The sequence below is a fragment of the Nansenia antarctica genome (assembly GCF_963989245.1).
Source record: "Nansenia antarctica genome assembly, chromosome: 6".
Taxonomy (NCBI): domain Eukaryota; kingdom Metazoa; phylum Chordata; class Actinopteri; order Argentiniformes; family Microstomatidae; genus Nansenia; species Nansenia antarctica.
The window spans coordinates 38,873,325-38,897,439 of NC_137676.1; the positions used below are offsets into that span (position 1 = coordinate 38,873,325).

Here is a 24,115-nt window from a genome sequence, read left to right on the forward strand (position 1 = left end):
CCTTTGATCAGGTTGAATGGAGATACATTCTAACAGTATTGAAAGAGTTTGGCCTGGGTGACAATTTCACCTCTTGGGTTGACATGCTATACACCAGCCCAATGGCTTCGGTTATAACCAATTGTGATAAATCACCCACCTTTGCCTTACATCGCTCCTGCTGTCAAGGCTGCGCATTGAGCCCGTTGATTTTTGCCCTTGCCATAGAGCCCCTCGCTGTTAGCATAAGGAATCATCCCTCTATAGCCCCATTGATGCTAGGAGGGGTGGACCACCGCATCTCGCTTTACGCGGATGATGTGGTTCTACTTCTCTCCCGGCCTGAAGAATCTCTTCCGCCTTTGCTAGACCTAATTATAGAGTTTGGTGAGCTTTCTGGGTACACTATAAACTGGGACAAAAGTGAATTCATGCAGCTTAAAGGGAGGTTAAACCCAACATTTGTTAAAGATGTCCCTTTTCACATTACTACAGATACAATTAAATACTTAGGCGTGGTCATCCCTAAAGACCCCAAATTGATTTATAAACTGAACTATCTGAATATGGTAGACAAATTGAAATCTAACGTTGAAACCTGGAGGCTATTACCTTTATCCATGATAGGATGAGTCAATGCAGTTAAAATGGTGGCTCTCCCCAGGTTTCTATACCTCTTCCAGAATCTTCCTATATTTTTGCCAAAGTCTTTCTTTAAGTTACTAGACTCTATTGTCCTTCCATTTGTCTGGGGATACAAAGTACATCGTATAGCCAAGTCACACCTATTTAAACCCAAAAGTGCAGGGGGCCTCAGTCTACCTAATTTCCAAACCTATTATTGGGCTGCCAACTGTAGAGCATTGATGTACTGGCAAGGTGCGTGCTCAGACAACCCCACCATCTCTACCCCTTCTTGGCTTGCAATAGAGCAGAACCTTCCCAAAAGCTCTCTCCACGCTCTTCTCTTTGCTAAGAGCATACCCCCAAAAGCCGCCACGGGTAATAACTTCATGCTCATCAACTCTCTTAAAATCTGGTATCAAATTAGAAAAGTGTTTGCTCTGCCTGACTTCTCTACTTCCACCCCTGTTTGCAACAACCACGCCTTCCCCCCTTCTCTAACTGATAGAACTTTCACTATTTGGAGGAACAAAGGTATCATCACAATTGCAAACCTTTATATAGAGAATTCGTTTGCCACTTTTGCACAGCTGAGGGAAAAGTTTACACTCCCAGCATCCCATCTCTTCCGTTACCTCCAGATAAGAGACTACGTCCGGACCAACCTACCTAACTTTGAGGTGATCCCTGACGCTGTCAAATTATACACTCTCATGAATCAGGCCCCTCAGTCAAGGAGGCTTGTCTCTAGATTTGTTGATGTTTTTACAACACATGACCCAATCTCCACGCAACACTTAAAAGAAGCTTGGGAAGAAGATCTGGGTATAACAATTGATGACGAGAGCTGGGAAACAAGCCTTAATGCTATCCACAGCTGCTCTATAAACTCCCGACACCAACTTATCCAATTTAAAGTGATTCATAGACTGCACTACTCCTGTACCAAACTACACTCATTTTACCCCTCTGTATACCCAGTTTGCCCGAAGTGTAAATCAGCTGAGGGCACACTGGGTCACTTTTCTGGTCCTGCCCTAAACTAAATAAGTTCTGGTCAGATATTTTCAAATGTTTTTCTGATGTATATAGCTGTGACCTCACACCTGACTCATACACTGCAATCCTAGGGGAAACCAAGCATCATTTAACTCTGTCTCATTATGAACAGAAGACAATACAATATGGCATGGTTGTTGCAAAGAGGAATATACTCACACTGTGGAAGGGTGAAGAAGTACCTGTGTTTAAAACTTGGTCAGAGATCACCAATCTGCTACACATGGAAAAGATCCGATACACTGTCTCTCTCAAATCTGCAATCTTTGACAGGATATGGCAACCATTTATATCTTATTTATCGAAGCTGCCCTGAATTTTGTAATGCCTTTATGCCTTTACGCTGTCAACTTATACACTCTCATGAACCAGGCCCCTCAGTCAAGGAGGCTTGTCTCTAGTCTAGATGTGTTGATGCTGATGTTGATATACTATATATGATGTTGATATGTATATGATGTTGATATACTGTGTATTTATATATATAAATATTATTATTTTTTATTTATTTTTATCTTTATTTCTTTCTTTTACATCTAAAGAGCAGTTAGTTATGTTGTTACTGTTTGTTTGTTTATTTATTTATTTAAAAAATGTGTTACTGTCCTCGTGCTTGTTTAATTTGCTTAGGGGTGGAGGGAAGGGGGAGGTGGGCGGGTTTATTGTCCTTGTGATGTATCTTGTCTATCCCCGTAAACTGAAAATGCATAAATAAAATATATTAAAAAGAGATTGATTAATATGTTACATGATTGATTCACAGTTAAGAGATTGATAAATATGTTACATGATTGATTGACAGAAGTACATTTTTGTTGTATTAGCTAAGAAGAAGAAGAAGAACTGCAGGTTCCAGAATGTCTTGTAGAAAGACGTCATATAAGTTGACAGTTTGTTGTTTTTGAGAAATGTGAATTGTACATTGAATTGAAAGTGAATATCTAATCACGTTTTATTGAAAAAGAAAGTGATCACAAGTGTATGTCAGCAGATTTGTATATAAAGAACCTTTCGCTTGATATCACCAGTCCTAGCCATCATTTCAGAAGGTAGAAATACTATACTGTGACTCGTAATGTTGTATGTATGTAATGTTAATAAATAATAGGCACAAACTGATGTTGCAAAAGGTCAAAACTATAGCTGCATTTACTTCCCTGTGTTTAAATGAGTCCTCTTGCTCTTCTATATTTGACCTACTCCACACTTTCATAGCCTTATCGTAACATGTATTCTTATCAGTAGCAGCTAGTCAAAACCATATAATTTACTGCTTTTTATAATGCGATAAACAAATCATGATACAGGTGATGGTACTCCTGCTGGGCATTGCTGCCTGACGCACCTCCAACAGTGCCTTTAGAACAGGTGTTCTGTGACACCTCACTGAACACCTATGTGGGCCTAACTGGGTCATCAGGATCTCTCCCTGCCATCCCCTGCTGATGCCCTAGGTGTTGTTCGCCCCCCAACCCTTATGCTTCCTTCTTAGCCACAGCCAGAAGCTGCCTTTCTCCGCCTCCTCAGCCAGCTCTTTCATGACTTTCCGATGCCTTGCTCCTGTGCATCCTATGTCACGGAGTAGGCGAGCAGCTGAGGAACCTACGAAGCCCCTACACCCCACTTCCACAGGGCACGTAACGGCTTTCCAGCCAGCCTCCCTGCACTCCGCCGCCAGATCTGCATACTTGGCTCGCTTAGGCTCGTTGGCTGCCTCCAAACCACCCTCCCAAGGGACAGTGAGTTCGACCAGAAGGACTGTCTTGCAAGCCTCTGACCACATGACCAGGTCTGGTCGGAGCGATGTTTCCACGATCTCCCTGGGGAACTGGAGCTGTCTCCCCAGGTCGACCCTCATGGTCCACTCACTACCCAGTGCGAGGAGTCTTGCTGTATCTCTCTGACGGGAGGGTTTGACTCTCTCTCCAGCCCTTGCAAACTGGATGGGATGTCTGTCTGGAGCGGAAGGTCTGCTGTTTGCCTCCTGTCTGCATGACTCTGCCACCTCTGCCAGCTTTTTCAGCACCAGGTCGTGTCGCCATGTGTAGCGGCCTTGGGACAGCGCTGTCTTGCAGCCTGTCAGGATGTGCTGGAGGCTCGCATTGATGGTGTTGCAAAGGGGGCAGGTCTCTTCGGCAGAAAACCATTGGTGGAGGTTTCGGGGACAAGGCAAGGTGTCATATGTTGCTCTGATCAGGAAGCTGAGCCTAGCTTGGGGGATCTTCCACAGGTCAGACCATGACACGGGCCTGTTTGTGAGGCAGGGCTTAAAGTACTCAAAACAGAATCTGTTATAGACAGTGCACATAAATGCTTTTTTTAGAGTGTCAAAAATAAAGTGCATCTTGTCTATCCCTGTAAATTGAAAATGCATAAATAAAATATCAAAAAATAAATAAATAAAGTGCATAGTCAATACAAAAATGTTATTTTTGTATTGACTGATGCACTTTATTTATTTATTTTTTGATATTTTATTTATGCATTTTCAATTTACAGGGATAGACAAGATGCACTTTATTTTTGACACTCTAAAAAAAGCATTTATGTGCACTGTCTATAACAGATTCTGTTTGTTAGAGGAAATAATAAATGAACATTTGAAGAGTCAGAAGTGTTCTCTTTGTTGTGTTAACAATAGTGAGATTTGGTGAGATCACTATGGAATATTAAATCATCAATCTTTGCTCACTACATAGCCTTTCTTACCTTCAGGTGTGCATGAACTACAGGTTATCAACTGTGAAATTATATCTGTTCTCATATCGGTTATCGGCCACGAGAAGCGGGTAAACATCGGTATCGGTATCAGTTGGAAAAAAATGCATATCGTGCATCCCTAGACATATATGTTGTATTGACTATTAAATAGTATTAATGCATTTAAACATTGAGACAAGAAGCTGTCTTCTGTACCCGCTCTCCCAATATCTCAAACTGTGACCCCCCCTCCCCAAGAAAAAGTTTCAGGCACAGGATTTTTTCCCACTTTAAGCCCTGGTGAGACCTTCCCATGACGTCCAGCGTAAAAAAAAAAGTAATATTGAGCAGAATTAAGTTCAGCCTACTGGTCCGGCCCTCCACAATAGTCCCGGTTTCTCATGTGGCCCATTGTGAAATTTAATTGCCCACCCCTGATTTAGGGTATGACAGTTATATTACATGGCTTCTTTATGACGAGTACATACATAACAGGTCTACAGTAAGCTACATTTAACAAACAGTTATCTGGTCACTGCATCATCCAGAGACCCAGACATCCATCCAGAGACCCAGACATACCTCCAGACACAGAGGGGCGATAAGCCCCACATCTGGTCGGTCTGTCTGGCTCTGTTGTTGTCTCACGTCACTACTGTGCGACGGACTGGCAAAAGAAAGGAAAGTGTTGTTTGACAAATGGTCGAAAATACTGCCTTCTCTGGGTGAGTATTGTATTATAAACCTAGCTCACAAGAGTTGCCGGTTATCAACAACGTTGTCTCCACTTCTGTAGAGATTGTATTGACAAGTCATTTCCTAGAGTTTTTTTTGTTTCTATGGTTACTGTACTAGCTAGTTAGCAAGCTTAGCTACCGATGTTGCTATGTTGAGTTGATTGTAACGATCGCTAGTTTGTTCACCTATATCCTAGTCTTCCTATTAGTTGTCTACGGAATCTTCAACGTATAGCTCGTTGTATCCATGGTTATAAATAGAAATGGCTCAACAAGTTGTAGGTAGTGGTTTTACGACAGTGGACAGGGGTGTGTAAAAGCTGTAGCTAGCTAACGTTAGCCATGACCCACTCTCTCTCAGGAAGTGCACAAACATACAAGGCTGCTTTGTATCCATCCATTCATTGACACTGGCCAACTTATAGTTAGCGATATGACCAGTGTGACGTTAAGCTCCTCCAGACCTATCAAGAATAGGCGAATATCAAACTGTCACCTAATGTGTCCCTGGAAGTTGCACAACAGTGTCACATGTCTATGAACATAGTTGTTTGGAGACTGGTTTGATGATGATGATGATGATGGTGGTGGTGGTGATGGTGGTGGTTGTTCCCCCATAGAGATATTATAGTGTTCTATATCTATGGGTTCCCACTTTTCTCTCCTCTCCTAGTTGGGGTCTGGGCAGCGAGTCACAGCGCCAGGGATGAGGATCCGGCTGCAGGGCCCCGGCCACGCCGCCGTCCTCCTTTCTGAGCTCAACCGTTGCCGCCTGTCTCGTCTCTACTGCGATGTGCTCCTCCAGGTGGGGAGCCGCTCGTTCGCCGCGCACCGCGCCGTGCTGGCCTGCGCCGGGACGCACTTCCGCAGCCTCTTCTCCAGGGGGCAGATCGGAGCGTCCTCCGCATACTCTCTGGACTTTGTGTCCCCTGCCAACTTTGAAAAAGTGTTGACTTTTATCTACACCGGGGAGATCTTCACTGACCTGATCGACGTGGGGGTGCTGTATGAGCTGGCGGACAGGCTGGGTGTGAGAGAGCTAGTGCGGGCGTGTCACGCCACCTTCCCTGACCTGCAGGGCTCTTCTGCGTCTGCAGAGTGTGTGGTGGACGGAGGCCTGGACCCTGACATGGTCGCCGCTGCCGCCGCCGCGTCACTGTGCTCGTCGTCTGCCGCGTCTTGCTCCTCGCTGTCGTCGTCTGCCGGTCCCTCGGCGGCCCCCACCCCTGCCGCGCCCTCCCCTCTCCCCCAGGGCAGGATGGGCAGGCCAGGCCGTGGCCACACAGCCCCGCTGCCTCTGGCCCTCAAAGCGGAGGACGTGCAGTCTCACCTGGGCTACGGGCAGGCGGCGGGGAACCACCATCTGGCGTCTGGAGAACAGAGTCTGTTAGCCAGCCACCCCAGCCAGGCTGTAGGAGCCTCCCCCCCGGGCCTTACGCTGCAGCTGAAGACGGAAGAGGGAGACGAGGGAGGGGGAGACAGGGGGAGCTGTGAGAATGAACAGACAGCGATTAGCGGGAGTAGAGCTGGCTCTTTACCGCCGCGCATCTCTGAAGCCTGCTCCTTACCGGACTCCTCGGCCCAGCTAGGGGGGGAAGCCTGTGCCCCCTCGTCTTCCCCTGGGGACCCTCTGGACAGCCTGCAGGTGGGGGCGGTGGATGGCGGGGTGGGGGTGGGGGTGGGGGTTGAGGTGGCATCGGGGCTCATCTTTGGAGAGGAGGACGACGACCATGAAGAGGAGGAGAGGGAGCAGCTGCAGGGAGAGGACAGGACCGAGGGTGGAGCGGTGGAGCAGTGGAGGAACCTGGCCGGCGAGATCATCGAGCTGAGCGACGACGAGAACTACATGGAGGAGGACGAAGAGGACGACGAGGAGGACGACGAGGACCTGGTATGTGTGGAGAACGGAGCAGGGGGCCAGGCGGCGGGCGCAACAGCGTGCAAGGCCTGCGGGGCGGCTCTGCCGGCGGACTCGGCCGCCCTCCGGGCTCACGCCGAGACCCACTTGTCAGAGACGGGCGCCTGCAGGGTTTGCGGAGCCTCCTTCCCCGACTACAGCGCCAGCGTCACCCACGCCCTGTCCCACGTGGGCGTCCTGCTGTTCTCCTGTGACATGTGCCGCCTCCAGTTCTCCAGCCAGACCAAGCTGATGCGCCACCGTCGCCAGGCTACCGCCAGCTACGCCCTGCCCACCACCAGCGCCGCCCAGGGGCAGGGCGCGGAGCTGCAGTGTGCCCTCTGCACCAAAACCCTTGCCAAGGACTTCCAGGTCGGTGTTTTGGTTGGAGGTTTACTTTTACCGTCGGATTGGAAATTCATGCTTTTATTAGTCAAACTAGTACAATATTGTTAATAGTTAAACTAGTTAATATTGGTATATCATTGGAACAGCATTAAAACTGCATTCACTGAACTTGTATATAATATACTGTGTAAATGTGACTTGTGTATTATTATACAGTAATAAACCTGTAATTCTTTTGCATGTCTCTCTCTCTCTTTTTTTCTCTTTCTCTCTCTCTCTCTCTCTCACTCTCCTTTTCTCCTTCTCTGTCTCTATCTCTCTCTCTCTCTCCTTCTCTCTTTCTCTCTCTCTCTCACTCTCCTTTTCTCCTTCTCCGTCTCTCTCTCTCTCTCTCCTTCTCTCTCTCTCTCTCTCTCCTTCTCCGTCTCTATGTCTCTCTCTCTCTCCCTCTGCCCAGGCTGTCAGGGAACACCTGCTAAGCCACGTCTGTACCCAGTCACTGAGCTGCGGGGTGTGCCAGCTGCCTCAGCCCACGCCGTGCGCCCTGATGTGGCACACCCTCACACACCTCTCCCTGCCAGTCTACTCCTGCCCGCACTGCGCCTGTAGCTTCCTAGAGCGCCCCCTGCTGGACAGACACATGGCGCTGCATGCCGAGGAGGCAGCGACGACAGAGAAAGAAGCCCTGATGAGGGCTTCCAAAGCCGGGGCGGACGGAGGGGAAGAGGAGCTGCGCTGCTTCTTATGCCCACAGACCTTCCGCTCTTCCTCAGCCTTCCACTACCACCTGAGCCTTCACACCAACGCTGGCGGCGAGCCCCTGGGCGGTCAGGGGTGGGCGGGCAAGCGCAAGGCCGACCACGCTCTGGAGTTTCACTCCTCCTCGCCCCTGGAGGCTAACAGCAGCCTGGGCAAACTGGGTAACCTAGGCTTCGGCCTGGGTATGAGCTTCAGCCTGTCTGATAAGCTGCTCCAGGGGCCAGTGGCCGGCTTCCCCGCAGGACTCCTGACCAATGGGAGCTCCAGCCTGGCGGCCGGGGCGGGGGGGGGGGGAGTCCCCCGGGCAAAGTGGTACCGCTGTCGCTTCTGCGGCAAGCGCTTCGCCCACTCGGGCGAGTTCACCTACCACCTGCGGATCCACACGGGGGAGAAGCCGTACCAGTGCAAGGTGTGCCTGCGCTTCTTCCGGGGGCGCTCCACCATGATCTGCCACCTGAAGACGCACGCCGGGGCGCTCATGTACCGCTGCACCGTCTGCGGCCTGTTCTTCTCCACCCTCAAGCTGGTCTCCTCGCACATGGAGATCCACAAGGACCACCTGCCACCCAACTTCAACATAGAGCAGACGTTCATGTACAACGACCACTCCAAAGAACCTCTTCCTACCTTAGACACCTGAATAGCTCTTTCTCTCTTTCTCTCTCTCTATTTCTCTTTCTCGCTCTCTTTCTCTTTTTCTCTCTCTCTTTCTCTTTCTCTCTATTTCTCTTTCTCTTTCTCTCTCTCTATTTCTCTCTCGCTCTCTTTCTCTTTTTCTCTCTCTCTCTCTCTCTCTCTCTCTCTCTCTCTCTCTCTCTCTCTATCTATCTCCCTTCTTGCCCTGTATGTCTCTCTCAACTCTCTCTTTCAGTTTGTGGTTGTGGACCATATCTATAGACTTTTAGAATGTATTTAACTTGTTTTGTGTTTGTATTAATATGTGAGATGCTGTTTTGGATGGAAGATAAAGAACTGTTCTAACCTATAGCATAGTAAGACCTCCTTCACTTGAAATAACTTTGCCACTTGGTGGCAGTGTATCCATTATTGTATGTCTGAAATGTCTTGGCTGACATCAGCATATGGATAGGTTGATTCAGCGTACAAAGCCATGACATTTTCCTAAGTTGCAGTTGTTATACAGTGTCTTAATACTCTTTTCACAAAATCAAGTGTTATTTTTCTATCACTACACGCATTATGCCAGTTACATACAGTATATCCATTTGTATATGAAATACAGTACATGATTGCCATCCATATGTGTGTCTGAGTGTAACAGAAAATCTTCCACTGTACACCAAATGTACGTTACTAATCATACTTTGGAACAAAGGGTGAGAGGATGAGGCCTTACGTTATCAGTTCTATAGGAATTTATTTAGGTACGCCTTCCTTGACATATTTCAGTTTTGTAGAAATAGACTATTTATATTAACAACCATGGTTGTCCACAGAACATGTGGACAGTATTTGAATGAATGAATGAATGGTCTTTATTTAGTGAGACATGAATGGTTTCAAATGATATGTGCCATTTGTGCTCTCACAATCTGTTTGAAATTCACATGATTTCACGTGTGCAGTCTTTTAAAAAAGCACTAGGTTCTGAATATTGTGCTTTGTAGACTTGTGTGGTCCTTAAGTGCTCGCTCTGGGCATGGTTATTGATGATTGATTATTCAGTACACATTCGTGCTCCATTTGGTGTCTTATCTCCTGAATCTAATGATATTAAACTATTTATTCTATTTATGCTGTTTTTTTATTTTATGTACTTTTTTTAGTGAGAACTATGAACGTTGGCCTTTTTAACTTGTTTGTAGTTCTTTAATGAATAAAGTGAACATCAGAAAGAATGTTCTGGTTGTGTTGTGTTTCTTTATGGCCTGTGAATATAACTGTATTTGATCTATTATGATGTGTGCTGCCACAGAAAATAATACATTCATCATCAGATTTTAATGATGCATATGCACAATTGAAAGAATTATCTAGTTCCTGTTTCAAGGATTTGTGACTTTTAACCTCTTGCCCTGTTCTAGGTATGTAGCTTCCTCCCATTGTGCAGTCTGTGGACTGAAACCATAGCTTTTTACTTTTTATACTTTACAATGATACATGAAATAACATGTATTAATGCAGTAGTTAACGTGTACCATTTAATAATCCATTTACAAAGCATAAAGCATTCTAAAATACAGTATGTTTACTACACTTTTAATAAGACACTAAGACAACTATCAATAATACTATTTATTTATAAGAGGAAAAAAAGGATGAAACAGTAGTCAGATTTAACCTGGTACCTGATTAGGTACTGTGTGTTTAAATACAATTAATGATTTATTATAATGCTTGTTTATGGTTTTAAAGGGATACATGCATGCATATGTAGTCAAACATTACTTCATGTTAATAATGTATCAGTTATGCCATGTTGTGGACTTCTTGTTGTAAAGTAGGAACATTTCATGCTTTCTTGAAGTGGTAACTACAGTAATGTTTATTAAGCATCACTTTGCTTTATTAATCATTAGTTATCAGTACTATCAATAGTTGGTATCCTTATTATAAAGCGGTAACGTTTCATACCTATCTAATAAGGTAACTCATATCATAGAGATATTAATTCTCATATTTTCCCATTTAAACAAGTGGTGAGGTGGGACCACCAATCAAGATGAGCCACTCTTGTGGTAATGGTTACTCCCCTCATAAAAAATGTAAGCATTTTGCAATATCCAGAATGCTCTGCGGCTGTATTTGCATAATCTCTGCATACCAATGGAGATTGATGATGACTTGAGATTTCACCTCTTTATTAATGTGAAAAACAACTGTAATTAACCAGTTGTAAGTGCCTTTAATAAGCATGAACAAGGCTTTGTGAATGCATTAAATTATGTTTATTAATGTATCTATATTGTAAAGTGTTACCCTCTTTCCTTTTCTCCATCCAGTTAACACAATAAAAGACTAAAACATTCCCTCTGGAGTTCACAGTGAAAGCAAACATATACTCTAGTTCAGTGTTTGAACAAGAGAAAGCAATAACTGACTTTCATATTTTGTCAAATGCAGCTGAAAATAATATAGCCTGCTTGTCATATCATATTCATATTTCTCTATTGTCATTACAAAGGTGAAAACATAAGTTAGGGACATACTTAACTGTACACATCATAGTTAAAATGAATGTGACCACTCTATTCTTGTATTCTTATGATGTTTATTGAACAGGTAACATTAAGCATACAGCAAAACAGATTTACAAATTCAGCAATAATAGTTAAATAGAATTAGAGCATGTTGTATGAATAAGGTTTGTGTTTGTGTGTGTGTAATCAAAATGTTATTTTTGGGATTTATGAATTGTATTTCCACATTTAACTAATTTAGATAACTAAAGTTTATAATCAGTAGGTATGAAGATCATTGGTCAGTGAAAAATGTTTGTTTTGCAAGCATTCCTCTTCACTCGTGTATGGAGATGATTCCTATACGTTGCCTTGAGTTCCTGTGGGAGTTAAATGGAGGGAAAAGTTTCCTCCCTTCCTCTGTTTACAACCTTGTCGTGCGATCTTGAGAGGATGCTGTTAGCCATTACTGTTGCTTAGTGCCAGTGCCATTACACTATGGCACGTGCCGTAGTTTATAGAATGTCTATAACAATTGGCATTAATGAATTATAGGTGTGATAAAATACAAGAGATTTCAAACAGACATTCTATAAAAATAGTCCTGAAGGTCTTCCCTCATTGTCCTTCTCTCTTTCTTTCTCTCTCTCTCTCTCTCTCTCTCTCTATGATCCCACATCGGAGTGACTGGTGCTCATGTTGCTCAGCTTGCGGCCCTTCCTTGCCCCTCCATCCGCCCCCCCTGGATCGTCGGCTTGGGCCCCGGCCACTGCGGCCTCTCTGGGCATGTGCTGCACCATGACGTTGATCAGGTTGGTGCGGAAGCTCTTGCTGAGAAAGTTGTAGAGGATGGGGTTGGCGACGCAGTGGAAGAGCGATAGGCACTGCACCACACTGAAGGAGTAGTAGAGGACATCCAACGTGTTGCAGCCGAACATAGAGGGGTCCAGGTCATCCAACGTCATCAGGAACATGACTGCATGGTAGGGCAGCCAGCACATGATGAACACCAGGGAGTACACGTGCACCAGCCATACGTCCCTGCGGCCCTGCACGTCCGGCGCTGACCTCACCGCCCTCGCGATCAGCACGTTGCAGGTAACGATGACGGACGTGGGTCCCAGGAACTGGAAGATGTGGCAGAGGAAGGAGATGGAGACGTACCACTCGGTGTAGTCGTGCTCAGGCATCATGTAGCAGCCCGGCTCGTCCCACTCCAGCTGGTCCATGTGGACGTTCTCTAGCAGAGCCAGGAACAGGGAGAAGAGCCAGAGGCCCGCGCACAGCAGCCAGCGGCGGCGGCCCGCCACGGGGAAGCAGGCTGGGGACGAGGGCCTGGTCAGGGACAGGTAACGCTCCAGGGTCATGAAGGCCAGGAAGAAGGAGCTGCTATAGAAGTTGACCACGTAGACGAGGTGGGTGACCTTGCAGAGGAAACGGCCCCACAGCCACACCTTGTCTATGGTCACCTCCAGCATGAAGAAGGGCATCATCAGGATCACCATCATGTCCGACAGGCTCACGTTGATGACACAGAAGAGCACGCCGTTGGCAGAGTGGCGCCGGCGCCAGTTGACCCACAGCACCAGGGTGTTCTCTGCCAGGCCCGCCATGAAGAGCACCAGGTAGAGGAGGAACAGGGCGATGCGCCGGTAGTCGGCGTCCAGCTCGAGGGTGCAATCGAACACCATCCAGGGGGTGCCATTGATGAAGTCATACGAGGAGGAGTTGTGGGTGTCGATACTCATGGTCTGGTGAAAAGCAGTGGAAATAGAATTAGAAGTGGACTGAGAGTTTAGACGTGGGATAATCAGATTATGTTCAGACATTACATAAGCAGTCGAGGTTGTGCTTTGTTGTGGAAAGTTTCTGGAAAGTTTTAAGTGTGCTCACTACAGTGTTACAGAAATGCAGTATGCATCAATTCACACTTCAGAATTCTATGTAGAGAGGAATATGATGTGATATTAATACTTTTTTTTATATAATCACAATTCGATTTGAACTTTGAACTTCTTTTTCCAGTTTTCTGATGATATTGCAACAAAACATTAATGAATTATTAATTAAATATAATATAATTAATTGAGCATAATATACAGGAATCAAAAAGCCTCATATTCATTTTCTATTCATAACGCAAACATTGATTGCCACACATCCAAATGAAAGAGGTCTGACATCACTTCTAGTCTATGAAAGTCATGAACAGGTCAAAGTACAGGTAAAAATGAACTGTGTCTATCTTACCTCATCAATACTATAGCAATATTCAATTTTTCACACTAACCAATGGCAGACAATTCTACACTAAGGCAATAACACCACAGAACTCAAAGGATATCAATCTCTATGAAGAACAGGAGGAAGCAGAGTTGTCATGCAGTACCTTGATGTGCTGAGCCTAGTGATAGATGAGGGCGGGTCCCTCCGGGGGGCTTGTGTTGATCACCCCGGGGTAGCTGTCCTTGGCCTGGAGGAGCAGGGAGACACTACTCTACACAGCTTTGCTCTTGGACAGTCTGGGTTTAAGCAGCCAGAAATGATAGACTGACCAAGCCCTCCCCTCCCCTCTGTCACCCCCCACCCACTCTAGTCCCTTCAGTGCCATAGTGGACAGGACATCCTCACAGCGGAGGGGGGTGGGGGGGAGTGGTGCAGAGCAGGAAAGCCTCCTTGACTAGGGGGTTCTGTGCTCTGATACTGGGGTCTATCTAGGATAGTGAGTGGATCAGTCAATGGCCAGTGGCTCAAGTTTCATAAGGGGTTTACAACTGAGACATTTCAATATTCACTGTCATGGGTCTTCAGTCATAAAGGGATAGCTCACTCAAAAAGTTTTCCATTTGGATAACATGCGTAAGAAGAAATCGACAGGCTTCCATCTCAAATAAATAGGGAAGGTTTTTCCACATCCTGAACAATGGTCCATCCATATGGAATTAAGGCATGCAGATTTCTCTTAATAATGCATATAATTGACCAAACATTCAATTCATCAAAGGTACCGTCATCTGCTCTGGATCTCATTATATTGAATGCTTGGTAAATCATACCTACTGATCCCATATCAATGGCTTAGCAGCAGCAATGGCTTATGTTTCCTCCACTGTTGCATTTGAATCTGTGCAAAGAGTTGGTATCCCAATTACCTACATTAAATGATACAGGTAGTGGATCATGTGGTTTGTCAGTTAATCAACGCAGGTAATCTGCTTGATTTTGCCTTTTACATGCAAATATCTCAATACACATGAGACAATAGATAGAGAGGCTGTACAAATGAGTATATGTCTCTATGTATGTCTCTGTCCAGTCATCATTCTACGAATGGTCTGTTAGGATTAAAGGTTTTTGGGTGAAAAAACAAAAGCCTATGGCTGGTATGGGGCTGATACACTATGAAAACAGCCAGAGAGTGCAGGACAATACCAGGAAGCCTCCCCTCTCTGTAGGGCACCCGTGTGGTATTAGGGGGAACTGGCCTTGTCCTTTAGATGTATTTCAGATGCCCCTTAGATCAGGCCACCTGCCTTATGCTGATTCTCTCCTACTGTTTAATGTATCCGGGGGTTTTTTCAGTTTGCAACAGCCTCTAATCTTGTGTTGTTGTCTTTGTGCTTATTATCTTGTGTTGTTATCTTTGTGCTTATTATCTTGTGTTGTTGTCTTTGTGGCTCTTAGCCCCTCAAACTAGACACCAGTTCCTGAACTCGTCCAGGCTGAGTCTACTCCACCCTATATCCTGGTGCTTGCCGCCCCACAAAGGATTCCACCAGAAAGAAACCCTTCGCTATAGACCACTGAACTCTCGCACCACATCACATTCCACATTCCACATTTGTTTACTGTTCAGCACGGCCAGAGGAGGACGGGTCCCCCTGAAGTCCAGTTCCTATCAAGGTTTCTTCCTCTCAGGGAGTTTTTCCCTTGGCACTGTGCCCTATATTTTTCTCCACTCTGGGGGAAAGGTTTTTCCTTGGCTAACTTTTCCATGGGTCCATGGTTTGGTGTTCGATCATATTGTTTGTATTGTATTTATTGTTTAGTATTGTTTTTGTTGTGAAGCACTTTGTGAAGTTTGTCTATGTAAAAAGTGCCATACAAATAAATGGATTTATAATTATTGATTGATTGATAGCGTCAGGGGGAGGTAAGGAAGTCTGTGGTATATCAAACTTCACCGAGGAAGAGAGCCCTTAACCCCTCCCTCCCTTCCCTCTGATAGCTCACTTCAGCACCCACTTAGAGCCATTAGAACAGTAGCTTGGCAGTCCCCCTGTGCAGTTGTTGAGTGTTGGTTGCTGATGTGATGACTTCAAATCGGTTGGTCGATTAGTCTGTCAAGCTGGTCACACTTCCATTGAAACTGGTGACAGTGATCAAGAACAAGAGGCTAATTGCTTCTGAAGCATGGTTGTCTGAGAGAGACACAAATTATTTCAGGAAAACCCATGTGACATCATGAACCATTTCCAGCTCTGTGCTTACCGTACGTGCTGGCTTCTCATTTATTACATTGTCCTGCAAGAGACTCACGTCATCATGATCATCACCATTGCCTTCCTAAGGTCAGTCAGTGTGACATTTGTGTTGGCCATGTTTCACATTCGTTAAAGATTAATGTGATGTGTTCTGAACTCAGTGTTCTAAGAACGGCCCCTCTACCCCTCTTTGAATGGTCAGCATTTTGTTAGCCTCACTCTCTATCTCTCTCTCTCTGTCTCTCTATCTCTCTTTCTCTGTCCGACCATCCTGCTTGTTTTCCTTTGTTTAAGAGTAGTCAATTCTCTCTTTTCCTAAAGCAACAGGAAGGAGCCAGTCAGCAGAATTACGGCTTCTGGAAAGGGTCAAACAAAACGTGTCCCTGACCCCCCACTATTTGCTGGACTCCAGCTGATATCTGAAGCCAGACTAAAACGGCCGGAGGGTACAGAGGGTACCAAACACCCTCACCAACTGCTGTTCACCAGGAAAGGTTATTCTTGTTCATGTGTATATCACTGCTGGTTATATTGGTAGACTGTTGGTAATGAAATCACTTTGTAGAATGTGGGCCCCCCTTGAAGTAGATTATGCTCTTGAATTAATCAGTCATACATTCCTCCCGAGTCACAAATTGATACAGACAAATAATTGTATTTTCCCCCCAAAATGTTGACACATGAGACTTCAAATGTGATTACAGCACCAGCAACGCATACCACGTCTTCTTGCCTCCAAAGTTTACCATTCAATAAAAAAGGGCCATGCGCCACACGGTGACCTGACCTGGCCTCAAAGGGAAATGTTTTGTAGAAGAGCGCTTCAGCCAAACACTGAGCAGGATGTAGGGAATGAACCCCTCTCTCTCTCTCGTCAGTAATGATAGTGTGAATATAACTCCCGGAGAGGAAGTCTTTTCCCCATCCTTGTTACACCATGTTGATGTTGATGGTCTAGTAGCCTGAACTGTGTGTGTATTATATTCTACAGGGAGATGAGAACAGATTTATTATCTACACCTTTACAACTTGCAATAAACCCACACATACCTCAACAGAAAGAGAGAGAGAGACTGACAGACGGATAAACAGGAAGACAGACTGACAGACAGTATTGTGTTGTACTGACTTTGTATTGTATTTCAATAATAAAATAAAGTGACAACACCTTTCAGAAAATCTTTGTAAAATATATTTGGTCCAAAAGCTGATTTGCAAAAATACAAGATGTGCAATCACAAGGACACAAGGCGTCACATATCCAGTCAGCCATTCCAGTGTATTCAAATTCTATACTAGAAACTGTCCGTCACTTCTTTTTTTAAATCTAATTGCATAAAGCAGCTGAAATGTAGTGCTATATTCTATAATGCTTAACATGATACCCAACCCAAGCCCGCTCTATAGAGTCTCTTCAAATGTCATAATAATACAATGACAGTAGTCAGATCAGTCCCCAATATATGTCTAGCTCTACCAATCTTTCTTTCCCCATCACATTGATTCTTGTAGTGCATCCTAAAAACAACAATGCTCAGTTTGATGCATTAAACTTCACAGCATCCCAAATGTTCAGAAGGTCATTCTGACAGGTCAGCCTCTGGTCCCTACATTCCGTTCAGGAAGAGGAATGGTCTGCTCCGTAGCCAGGTGATGGGGGATGTCCGCTGTGCTGCATGGCAACTCCCACAACCACAACACGTTCCCTTTGAGGCTAAAGCCAGTGGTTGAAGTGGGCTGGTGCTGACCGGTACAGAGTAACAGCTTTTTTCTCTACTGCTTGAGTACCAGTATGTATGATAGAACACCAGGTATATGAACCCCAGTACCGTATCATTTAAGAGAGTACCTACAACGTTTCATTCCACTTCGAACACTGTTAATAGCTCAGTAATACAGGGTTTGCTTGCATGTTCCCAGATCAGTGTAGATTCTAAACTCCAGAACAACCAATCCAGGATTCAACTGACAAGGTTTAGTCTTCTCAATTCAGTGTAACATGGTTATGCAGACAGATAAGCAGCAGTGTTATCCAGTACCCTTTTGCTCCAAAGTCAGCCAGTTAAGAGTGCGATATGGAATCAAATTAATCTGAGAAATCTAAAAATAAATAGGCCTATGCATCAGTAATACATTATTACAACAATGGAAACAGTTTCATATCAGATCAAATTGATCTGTGTGTTTACAATTTTTGGTCAATGTTTGTGAGAAAAAAAAAGTCACAGAACGAAAATAAAAAAAGAGGAAGTAGAAACCCTTCAAATCTACATTGGAAGTTGTACCGATGGTCAGCGTCACGTCATAATGTCTGTTATGCAAAGATGTTTGAGATGAAGTCACGAAATCGTTTGGCGTACTGTTCCGGGTGGACAGTGGAGATTTCAGCACCGGCCTGAGAGAGATAAAGAGAGGTTTGTGTCAGACAGGTAAATACACTGAGCGTCTCACAGCATCACAAAGAAAATTGTAATTCTACACAAAAACTTGCCTGTGCAATAAAAATACTCTCATTTTGAATTATATCTAACAGGAGGCCAGAACATCCTCTCCTCTCCTCTCCTCCACTCCACTCCACTCCACTCCACTCACCCCATGTTTGACAGTTTTTGCTGCATGAGCAGCTTTCTTCTTGGTGTCGTACTGAGTCAGAACGTCAATCAGACCCATGAAATACACCTCCCTCTGAGGGGCTCCTGGGAGGAAACAGACAGGATGAATAATGAGCAACTCAAACCTAAATCCACCTGCTTCAATTCCAGCCAAACAGCGCTTGTCCTCACAGCATATCTCAATGACAATGCTCATTACACCTTTAAAAAAAAAAATACATTTCACCATACTTTCACTAGATCTTACCTGGGGCGCTTTTCATGGCGTACACGTCCACATAAGGGTCAAACTCCCCAGGCCCCAGAGGCTTGCAGGAGGACATGTACCCAGCGATGCCTTCGGGGGACGTGCCGTAGGAGCCCGCCATGGGTGCGGCCGTCAAGCCGTTCTCAGGCTCCATGTCCTCCTCGTTGGAGGGCTCCTCGCTCTCCTCTTCCTCCCGCTCTGCCCGCCCCACGTCATGGATGCCTAGCAGCAGGCTGTAGTCCATGATCTTCAGCTTCGATAGGAACTACAGGACATGGCACAAAAGCACAAAACTAGTACATGTGCTATGTTTCAGGACCTGTCCCCTGCTCGCCTGCTGTTGATTGTTTGTTGGTCTGATTTGTCATTGGCTTGCAACTGTTCTTGTTCTCTGCTCTGTTTTGTCTTGTCATGTTTAATGTGCTTTAACTTTGGTATCTCTTTTACCCCCTTCCCCTACCCCTCAAAAGGCTGTGCCTTTTGCCAGGTCGGCATTGTAAATAAGAATCTCTTCTTAATTGTCTTACCTGGTTAAATAAAGATTAAATAAATCTAATCAAATAAAGTCTAATTTCATGTATGCACGTGCTCTTTCCCCACATAGATTAAAAGGGAACATATTGTTGTGCCCGTGCTTAGTCCTATCCCAAGCCTTTAAATGAATGTGGGGAAGTGCAAAAGTGCCTACTGTACTGAAAGGTGGAGAAATGGGACACAGGCATGACTATAGGCTGGGAGGTAAAGATAATCAGAATGTGTATGATGACGCCCCCTTGTGGTGGATTGAAGGGGTCACCTCCACATCTCTGTTGAGTTTCTCCATCATCCTCTCCTTCGTCTCCTCATTGACGTATACTTTCTGCATGTTGTTTCTGAAGTCCATGTCCTTGTACGTGGGAAGCTCCTTCACCTGAAATACATTTATAGGAAGGGGGGTAGAGAACAGAGAACATGAAATCACTACAACATATAGTATGGTGGGTTCTCTGTAAGACTGCATCGTAAAATGGGCATTTTGCCACATGTCGGACACGTATGACAATGTGGTGAAATGTGAAGTCTTACCCTCTCTTTGTCACTTGCCTCACGAGACACAAGGGAGCCCTGCAAATACAACATTATCAGGCTTTTTGATAAGGCCAACCTGCATGTACTTTCAAGGTTATTAACACCACACCCGCTAGCGAGCAATCACGAGCAAGCGATCTGCTGACTCTCCAGGTGCATACCTCACCTGTACGGTATGGGAAAGTCGTCAGTGTGTCTCACCTTAAGGTCGTACTTCCTGTGCACCACCAGTCTGTGGCTGAACATGTTCCTCATGACGATGAGGTAGGTCTCCTCATTCTCCACGCTGACGCGGTACATCCCCAGGAACTGAGGCAGCAGGGTGCTGCCATGGCTCTTCACGATATGCTGTGCAAAGAGAACAGACGACAACGGGCGTTAATGGCACATTGTGTAGCTACACGCTGCTTCAATAACAGAGGAAGTTACTCGTTCCTGGAAACATGAGCATGAATTGACATAACATTTCATAAATGAATTAGAGAGAAACAGTAGGGTACGTCACAGGCTGATTTCTGCTACATGAACAGAAAATGTCCCCTCGTTTGTGAATCGCATTACATGCGAAAATGGATGCTGGTCTGACACGCATGCAGGTTTGTGAAACAGTATCACCAGTACTTTACATTCATAGACTCATTCATATCTCCTTCACCTCAGGTTGGATAGGAAAATTAATAGGTTTCATAACCCATCTTTTCGAACTTTATCATAACCCAGTTTCCGAACCCATCTTCTCTCTCCATCCAAGTTATTTATTTGGCCTGACTCAAGACTAGTCTATTAAAAGGGACACACTTCTGACTGACCTGATTCAGTGTCCCCAGGGACATGCTAACAAAAGCCAAGATGCTTACACAACTGTACATCCATTTATATACTCTATCTGCTAACCTCCATTCCCTGCATGATGTAGCCAAAACCGAGCAGCAACATTATGGATGATGCAAAGTAAACATTCCCCCAGGACATGTGGAGATGTAAAAAGCTCTGCAGTGTGCTGCTGTAGACCCAAGACTAGAGCTTGAGCTGCTCTGATAACAATCTGCTCATTCAGCGACAAATGACAAACCCTCTCACACACATACCATTCTATTAGCCCCCATAGCTCTGGAAATAGCCTAACCCCGGACAGACAGACAACTCATTGCCAGGCAATAAAAAATCGGGAACATGAAGACTCAAAGGCCTTTCAAATCAAACATGTGTTTGCCGGAAGCTCTCCTTCTGACCTCCTCAATTGATTGATGCTGAGTTACATTGGAAAAGTTTGCCACTAGAAAAGCAAGGAATGAGACAACATATAACACACCAGAGCATCCAAAGACTAAAGCAACAGCTTTTGCATGTGGGTAGATAATATCGAAGATGAAATGCATATTAGCCTAACAAACGCATCTGCATTACAACAATGGAAACACATTTTAAGAGAGAGAGAGGGAAAAAAAAGTGTGACTACCTGGTGGTATTCTGACAGGATGCTGTGCATGTCAGCAACGTCCTCGCTGGAGATCTGCTTGATCACCAGCGTGCGGTCGTAGGAAGTGAGGAGGATCCCCTCGCCCTGGGCATCACCACCTCTCACAGGAGGACTGCGAGTCAATGACACCTACAGGGGAAAAGGACAGACAGACTCCAAATCAATCAACTGCATGTTGGCCGATTAAATTGTATTGGGTCATTTAACCTGTAATTTGGCTCTTGATTTTACATGTACACTTAGCTGTCTCAAAGTCGCAGCTTGATTCGACATTCATACCTGGTAGTCTAAATCCTCAATTCCAAAGCGCTCCCTCATATTCCGGAAGACTTGAGGACAGTATTCTTTGAACTTAAAATGTCCTGGAAGATTCTCTCTGTGTGAGAAAAGGTGTGGGGGGGGTGAACATTCTCACACCTGCTGTATTTACTTTCTCTCTCTCTCAGTTTTACACTACCATACCCCTGTCCCGGTCTTCTCAGTTTAACACATACCAAAGGAATTTCTCATTCCTTTTGGCAATTTGAGGGAGTTACAGGCCGGAACATCTACCCCATTTTAGACGCCAAGTAAATAGCCTACATAGTTGAGATACATAGGCCTATTGAATGTAGAGTATCATCTTCACATCAGAGAGTACTGCAAATTAGGGAACTTGAGTAAAATGTGTAGGCTACAATCGTTAAACGTGTAAAATGTGTACAGTACTTGTTGAAGAGGTGGTTGTTGACTTTGATCTTGGTGTTGGCTTTGAAGTCATCCGGCAGCAGCATAACAGGAACTGGAACCTGGTTCAGGTCATTTATCTACAAACAAACAACAACACTCCATTATCACCAGCAGCACTGAGCATGAGGGGTTAACATGTATGTAGCTGGCTAGATATGAGACATGAGATCAGGATGAAACCGGGAATAAAAGCGAAAGGTGCTTATTACAAAACTGCAGCACAGCTCGGGTGCGCAGAAGTTGCGCATGTCCTAGTAACTGTACAAGAGCAAGCTATGCGGTGCGTTCGTAAATGTGCTCTGAGAGCGCCGGAGCGCACACTGTGTTCAACGCCATAAAGGGATCGAGTCATTTGATTGGACAAGAGGCATTCCAAGAGTGCTGATCAGATTTCCAGAGCATATTTTCGGACGCACCCATGATGAACAACTACATACATAGTTGCCTTAGACAGCTAACTAGCTATGCTAGCAGCAAGCTAGTATTCCATCGGCTAGTTACCCCCTGTACAGTAACAACGACCAGGATTGTCTCTCTCGCTTAAAAGCACTGCCATGGTCCTTCTGCTGCGATAACGTGTTGATATTTCATGCATTGCGTCATGTTGTGTGGTAGAGGGTGTCAGCGGGCGAGCTAGCAGGCTATCAGCTGTAGCATACAGGTCCAGTGACAGCTGACAGTTTTCTACTCACCGAGTGATTAACGCCCCACATGAACACGCTCAGGACCGGGTCGCTGGCGCGGAAGACCTTCACCTTCTGTTGCACGAAGTGTTTCTTTTTGGTTTTGGTTTTGGGGGCCAGGATCACCATCGGACTGGAGACAGCGTTGCCGATGGACGCCATAGCAGCTTGCTGTGCCGTGGGAAACTTGCTGGCGACTTCCCCCCCCCGATAGATACTGATGTGATCTGATGTTTCACTAAAGTAGCTGACTTCCCCGTCCCGTCTCGTCACAGCGGGATGCCGATCAAAGGTCACGCTTCGCAAAGACAACGCACGGAAAAATAAGATGTATTTCTGTAATATCTAGAACAACCTTTAATTTCAGGTATATATTCGTGCTAGATCTGACGCTTATATGAATGTATTCCTTAGTTGTCATTTTTAGCTAATCCAGTCGACCCATTCTAGAAAAAACTCACTCTTTGGAGCTGTCAACCTCTCTGCTGTTCCACCCATTACCACTGGTCCCACCTCCCCCCCTGGTCCTCATGTGTCATCAGCGACCATGTGGCAAAGTGATGGACAGGTAGCAGAGCCAATAATATGGTGCGTTCAAGGAGATGGACAGGTAGCAGACCCAACGATAGGGTGCATTCAAGATGACGGACAGGTAGCAGACCCAAATATATGGTGCATTCTCATCATATGATCAAGCCAGGTGATGGACAGGTAGCAGAGCCAAAGATAGGGTGCATTCTCGTCATAATGATCTCAGGTGGGCGGGTACGTTTGCGGTGTGAGTTGTAACAATTTAACCCAGCCACAATAACATGACTACAATGTTGCCAGTGTGTTATTGTAGCGATGCAGAGTAAGGCTATTACAGGGAGTTAGAATGAGAGTAGACGGACGCAGTTCATGAACATCGTGCAACTATTGTGTGCTGCTTGAGCTATCCAAATAATGCCTTGGGAAATGTACTGTAGGACTGCAATAGATCAATCCTATTTGCTCTCTGGGAAATAATGTGGGCTTCTCTTCATAACTGTTCACAGACCTCTGTTCGAAGCAGTGCTTTATTAACTTATTAGCATAAATACAAGGAAACACCATCTGACACAACACGGCTAATGCAAGCACATTTTAGAGAGTCCTGCGTTATGTGCGTTCTTGAAGACTTATTTTAATGAGGGGAAAGCTTGCGGTTGCATTAGCTGGCACCCTAATACACCACAGCAACAGCAAAACTGATGATAATAATAATAATAATAATAATAATAATAATAATAATAATAATAAAACATCTCTTCTGTTTTTCTTTCATTTCAAATTCCCGCAAGGAGTAGGATATCCTGAGGCATGTTTTTATTTAGAGCGGCGCTGTGTTTTTCTGTTTTCGTCTATGTATTTGTGTTTCACTGCAGTTGCACCTAGTATACCACAGATATGCCTGATCAATGGTCCTGGGATAATTCAGTAAAAAAAAGTTGTAAAACACATTCAAACCTCACGTTAGTTTGTGTATTCTAGACGAGAAAATTATATTACCAGTAATATATGCTGTTGATTTGACGTCGAAAGAGTCAT

At 45.0% G+C, this 24,115-nt stretch overlaps 3 protein-coding genes across 3 annotated transcripts; 1 reads left to right on the top strand and 2 right to left on the bottom strand.

The window, feature by feature from the left end:
* The first annotated feature begins 5,037 nt into the window (after positions 1–5,037).
* On the top strand, positions 5,038–8,819 carry zbtb39 (zinc finger and BTB domain containing 39). Its single transcript, XM_080533641.1, has 3 exons — positions 5,038–5,087; positions 5,773–7,368; positions 7,802–8,819. Exons 2-3 carry the CDS (start codon positions 5,806–5,808, stop codon positions 8,741–8,743), a joined length of 2,505 nt encoding a protein of 834 aa, XP_080389767.1. The 5' UTR covers positions 5,038–5,087; positions 5,773–5,805; the 3' UTR covers positions 8,744–8,819.
* A 2,531-nt stretch (positions 8,820–11,350) lies between these two features.
* On the bottom strand, positions 11,351–13,756 carry ackr5 (atypical chemokine receptor 5). The gene is made up of 2 exons (XM_080535209.1): positions 13,633–13,756; positions 11,351–12,994 (listed from the first exon to the last, which is right to left on the bottom strand). The coding sequence occupies exon 2, from the start codon at positions 12,989–12,991 to the stop codon at positions 11,909–11,911; it is 1,083 nt and encodes a 360-aa protein (XP_080391335.1). The 5' UTR covers positions 12,992–12,994; positions 13,633–13,756; the 3' UTR covers positions 11,351–11,908.
* Positions 13,757–16,903: 3,147 nt separating this feature from the next.
* pip4k2ca (phosphatidylinositol-5-phosphate 4-kinase, type II, gamma a) lies at positions 16,904–23,019 on the bottom strand. Its single transcript, XM_080535206.1, has 10 exons — positions 22,556–23,019; positions 21,843–21,940; positions 21,414–21,510; positions 21,114–21,263; positions 19,856–20,002; positions 19,652–19,690; positions 19,383–19,496; positions 18,587–18,851; positions 18,320–18,423; positions 16,904–18,122 (listed from the first exon to the last, which is right to left on the bottom strand). Exons 1-10 carry the CDS (start codon positions 22,706–22,708, stop codon positions 18,042–18,044), a joined length of 1,248 nt encoding a protein of 415 aa, XP_080391332.1. The 5' UTR covers positions 22,709–23,019; the 3' UTR covers positions 16,904–18,041.
* Positions 23,020–24,115: the final 1,096 nt, after the last annotated feature.